Consider the following 5313-nt stretch of genomic DNA (forward strand, 5'->3'; position numbering starts at 1 on the left):
TCCCAGTAACATTTGTTTTGGCGAAATTAGTTTTTTGTAACTATGCTAACACATGCTAGAGATTAGCAGAGTTAGAATATGTTTTTTTTTATGTGTTGGTAGCAAGGTTAAGAGTTAGCATAGTTGCAGTAACATTTGTTTTGGTTTTTTACAAGTTGCAAACAAGGTTGGGCGTTATTGTGAATATACTAATGCAGCTAACGTGTAGCTGTGCGGGACGGAGTTCTTATTTTACGTGTTACAAACCTTCTTACAAGGTTAGGAGTTAGCGTAGTCACAGTAATGTTTTAGCAGCAAAAGTCAATTTTTTCATATGTGTCGTTAACAAGGCTAGGAGTTCCAGGTATTGTGAAGAGGCTAATGGAGCTAACGTGTAGCGTGTTACAAACAAGTTCTAGAGTTACTGTGAACACAGTTAATGAAGTCTGACTGATGGGTTTATTTCTGACTCTTTTGTCTCACTTAATGAACCTTATAGTTTGGTGTGCCTTATATAAGAAATCAATTAAAAAATGCACCATTCATTGTTGTGAATTTGCCTTATGTTTCAATGCAACCCATAGTGCAGAAAATACTTTTACTGAGGCATCTGATTGGCCAGTTTATAACTTGAATAATTTGCACAACAGGATTAGCAAGAACATGTTAAAAAATCTATCAAAGCGAGAATGGTCATCCTGAAAAATAGTATTTCTCATTAGAAGTCTATTGGATTTGGCTCCTTGGAGCCAGTGGGAGGGGTCACTTGGTCCAGTTCTCATATGCAGTCAATGGTGCAGATCAGCTTAAAGCTAACCTGTGATATCAGGGTTTGCCAGTCGAATCCGGTGAAGAAGGCCCTCTCGCAAGCCCCCTGCCCCCGTGCCATCTTGATACCACCTTTGCAGGCCATTTCCCCCGCCGATGCTCGACAGCACTGTTCCTGGATGATGCTGCAAAGTCAAGTTGAACTTTAAAACCATCTTTTGATCTATTTTTTCTATTTATTTATGCAGTTTTTTTGAAAATATATTCAAGAAAAAAACTGAACGGCTTTAGTTCTTTAGAAATGCTGTGGGCGGGAAAGTTGGTGTGGAGCAATCCCGCCCCTCTTCCCATCAACTATCCGTTTCTGTCCCACACACCAAACCTAACATCCCCAAAAACAACAAAAATGGATCTAGTCGTCAAGTGGAGGATTTGGAACGGAGCCGAACATGGTGCTTGTGGCTTGCCGTAGTGGCATCTCCATCACATATAAGCTTTTTGTCTGCTCCTAAATCATAGTAAAGAAATACTCCGAAATACAATTTTAGGTTGAATTTTCTTAAATATGCTGTCCAGCATGACAAAAAATCTACAAAAACATGCTAAAAAACACTATTTTTATTGGAGTGGGTTTTGTTACCAGGTTATTACTCTGCTTTTCCCACTAATACTGGCTGACCAGGTGTCAATCTGCTTTATCAGCCTGTTCTAGTAGATAAACATCACCTTAAAATGTTTTTTTCAGTTGACCCTCTTAAAAGTCTCTGGCCTTAGGGGGGAATTTCTTGTGTCATCTGTGACTTCTAATTTTGACTTTAATTGAATGTTTCAGAAAAGCTGAAGAAGCCCATGTGGTGACCCCCTCAAACCAGGTGTTGCTTACCTGCACATGGCAGAGGTGAGGACCTTCTGAGCTGCACAGTCATGCTCTCTGATGGCAGTTGCCCTCCCAAGATTACAGCATTCCTCCACTGAGAGAAGCTTGTTTTCTGGGTTATAACAAATAATGAGAAACTATAAGACTTTAAAAGACAAAAAACGTTCATCTAAAAGAGAGGAAACTCACCTTCCCAGCCCAGAACTCCACCAACAGAAAGGAGGAGGATTATCCTCAGCGCCATGGGGGCTCGCTCTGCTCAGACAGCTGGAGGAGCAGCGCAGTCCGGCCTCGTGAGGGTTGGAGTGGGCGGGGAGGGCGGGAGAAGCAGGCTCTCTGTCAGGGACGCAGGATGATTAAGACGCGGCTGATAAAGGGATTTGTTTTAATGCGTGACGGCGGGGCCAAAGTAGTTTACCTTTCAGTAAACTGAGATTCATTTGAATGAATCCTCATCAAATACGAAAAAAGGCTGGAATAAAAAATTAAACTCCGATAAATGCATAATATTTATATTTATTTGTGTTTTTCGCGTTTAAATCCATTTTACCCAGAATGCATTACATCTAACATGACTTTTTAAAAATTATTCATAATTCACACATTCGTTTGAGGGGATATAATTATACAAATAGCATTTTGTTGACATTTGCACATGAATTTAGCATCAAGGTTACTCATTTGTGTAAAAAATTAACCATATTTGTATTGACTGTTGTTGCCTCAAATACGCATATAGTTGGTATTTGTGGGAGTTTAAACAACTTAAATCCACAAAAAAATATATTATATAACTTTTTTGCATTCATATTGATAAAATAATGGATATTAACAGGATAGGTGTATTTTATTTTGCTTTGTTTAGGTGGGATTCCCAATATGGCGATATGCGCGCGCGACTTCTTCCCCGGGAGGCATCAAGTTTGAAGTTTATCGATTTAAATATATTTATACGTTATTTAAAAAGTTACTATTTTAATCATTTTTAATACTGTCTTTGAATAATTTGTAAAATCATTAAAAGCAAAAAAGATGCCGATGGCGTTCAGTTTTTTTAAGCGAAAATAAACATAGGGGTCAAATGGTAGTTGGAATTTCAAAATAAGACAGAAAAAAGTTAGATTGGAAGTGGGTTTGAAACCGGAAGTGATAGAGGGATTTTTTTTTAAACGGCGAAATGAAATGTTTTAAACACACAAACTGTTAAGTTTTACACAAAGACACAAAAACACGTTTATCATTGTTACGATTTTCCCCTACACAAAGGTTGAATCCACCTTTTTTCCCCTTTAGGAAGTAAACTAGAAATCACAAAAAATAGGAAACGGAAGTGAATAAAGATAAATGAAAAGATAATTGTAGCATGTTTGTTTTACTCCACATATTAAATATATATATATATTTCTACAAATCTATACTGTAATCCACACATTTTGCTCTAATCTGTGGAATCTTGTGCTTTTATAATTTACTATATTTTCAAATTTTTGTACATTTTAAATGATTTTCTTAGTTTACTGGTTAGTGAAATCGAAAAATGTCTCAACCAGGAGCATTTTTTTTAGCAAAATTAGAAGAAATTGACTTTTTTTTTTTAAACCTGGTTAAGGTAAAGTGTAAAGTAAAGGTAAAGATTCTACACTTATGGTAGAAAAAAAAATACCAATGAAAAAAGGAAGACTGTAAATAGAATAAAATAAAACATTGCAAACTGTAGGAGGGGAAAAAAATCCACAAATAAAAATATGACATAAACATGTTTATTATAAACATTGCAAATTCTCACATTTTCTAATCCTTTCAAGCGTTAATGTACAGGGGAATTTCACAAAAAATAATTCTAGTACCCTTGATCTGTATTTTTTTAACCTCTTCTCAGGGCAACTCCTCCAGCTTTTGACATGGCAGGCAAGGACAGAAACTGGAAAACAGAGACCGATGAAAACGGGGATTATCTGTTTCTGCGTCGTCTTACGATGATAAGACGTTAATAAAATCTGGACGCCTACTGTCTGTGGCGGTTCGTGAGTGGGTGTATTTATGGCACTTCACATTAAAACAGTCTACAGTGCTTCCTGGGAAGAAAATCCATTCAAAACAAAACATGATAGAGAATCAAAATCATGAAAATGACTAAAATATTTTAAAAATAAACACAAAAAAGCAGTGCTGATGATGTACTTAATAATATATCATAGTAAATTGCATGCAATACTAAACCAAAAACAGTTTTGTTCTGCAGAATTAACACATATGTACAACAACAGTAAGCTAAACTTAAATATGTTTCTTTCTGTGCGTTTTTCCGTCACAGAAAGATAAGTGACAGGTTTCTTCTCCTTGTTGCAGCTGTTGTTGTAGCCCCTATAAATACAGACACTAATATGATGAAAACTGTCATTGCAGGACATGTAGGGGACTGTGGAAGACTAAAATCGTCCATGTTTTGTTCAGTGAGCGGTTTAGCCTTTGTCTTCCACGGTTTCCTCTGTAGGAGCAGGGTTCTCCTGGGTTTCAGGAGGTTTGTCTATAGGGAGCTGAGGGATCTCCTCTTTCAGGAACGTTTTCCCTTCAGTTTCAGTCGCAGCTGCTACGCAGTTCTCCACCGGTTTCTCCACAGCGGCCTCTTCCTGTTTCATCTTCTCTGTGGGAACGCCCTTTTCTCCATCTGCCGCCGCTCTGTCCTTCTCCTCCTCCTCGCTCCTTTCCGGTTTCTCTTCTTCCGACTTATTGCTCTTCGTTGCGGCTTTTTCTTCTTCTGCTCGAGGGGTTTCCTTCCCGGCGGGACTCTGAGGCTTCTCTTCAGAGGAAACCGCGGTGTCCTCCCTGATCGGTTCCTCCTCGTCGTCGATCTCGTCCTCCAAAGGAGGAATCATCTGTTCTTCCCTTCCTCCAGGAAAGAGCCGGTCTGGGAAGATGAGCTTTAACTGCTCCTCAAAGTAGTCCTCCAGGTACAAGCCTGCGCAACCGATCTCCGACGTCGACTGCAGAAATTTGAATCGTTGGAACCGGAAAAAAAATGGAAGAAAAAATATTTCAGAAAACTTTTGCACGTAAAAAAGGCAGAACAAAAATAGGAAATCCACACCAACCTTGTAGTATTTTGCACAGTTGAAAAATATAAGCCTGATATCAGTGACGAGCTCCTCGGGATTGACGTAACTGCCATCATCCTGCGACTCCAGCTTCTTCTTTATGATCGATAAATCCATCGGCGTTTTCACCAGCTCTTTGTACCGCCGTGTTTCCTAAAAAGGGCAAAAAGTTAAAAAATCTGCACTGTTTTCAAGAACATAGTTTCTGCAGAGCTTCATTAGAAATTCACCTCTGATTTGTGGGCGGGACTGTACGCATGGAGCAACCCCGCCCCCTTTCCCGCTAGCATAGAAATTTACGTCTGAGATGTAGAAACCCCATCTCCTCTCCCGCTTACTGAGAGCTCTCTGTTTACATTAATAGTACATGGATCCAATCGGAGCAGAGCGCTTGTGGCCACGCCCACTGCATTTTCTACATCATAAAGACCATCTTTTTCAAACGTCATTTTTTGCGTCTGTTCCTGATTTCACAACAATTTGACAGAAGAAAAACTCAGAAGTGGAATTATCAGTTTAATTTTCTTTACATATGTCCTCCATTATTACAAAAATCGCACAAGAATATGTTGAAAACGCCAAAAACAAACTAAC

General features: G+C 38.7%; 2 protein-coding genes across 2 annotated transcripts in view; both read right to left on the reverse strand.

Moving 5' to 3' along the window:
* The window catches only part of LOC112152804 (fibulin-1), a 15648-nt gene extending 13692 nt beyond the window's left edge, over positions 1-1956 (reverse strand). Inside the window, exons 1-3 of the mRNA XM_024282602.2 lie at positions 1814-1956; positions 1631-1736; positions 797-932 (exon numbers count right to left, since the gene is read on the reverse strand). Coding sequence (XP_024138370.1) covers positions 797-932; positions 1631-1736; positions 1814-1868 — 297 coding nt within the window. The 5' untranslated portion in view covers positions 1869-1956. The remainder of the gene's footprint in view (positions 1-796; positions 933-1630; positions 1737-1813) is intronic.
* Positions 1957-3364: 1408 nt separating this feature from the next.
* The window catches only part of trim24 (tripartite motif containing 24), a gene marked incomplete in the record, with an annotated part of 16492 nt that continues 14543 nt past the window's right edge, over positions 3365-5313 (reverse strand). Inside the window, 2 exon segments of the mRNA XM_024288787.2 lie at positions 3365-4608; positions 4717-4872. Of these exon segments, the coding sequence (XP_024144555.1) occupies positions 4087-4608; positions 4717-4872 (678 nt within the window).

Source organism: Oryzias melastigma, linkage group LG23 (genome assembly GCF_002922805.2).
Source record: "Oryzias melastigma strain HK-1 linkage group LG23, ASM292280v2, whole genome shotgun sequence".
In the NCBI taxonomy this organism is placed as follows: Eukaryota; Metazoa; Chordata; class Actinopteri; order Beloniformes; family Adrianichthyidae; genus Oryzias; species Oryzias melastigma.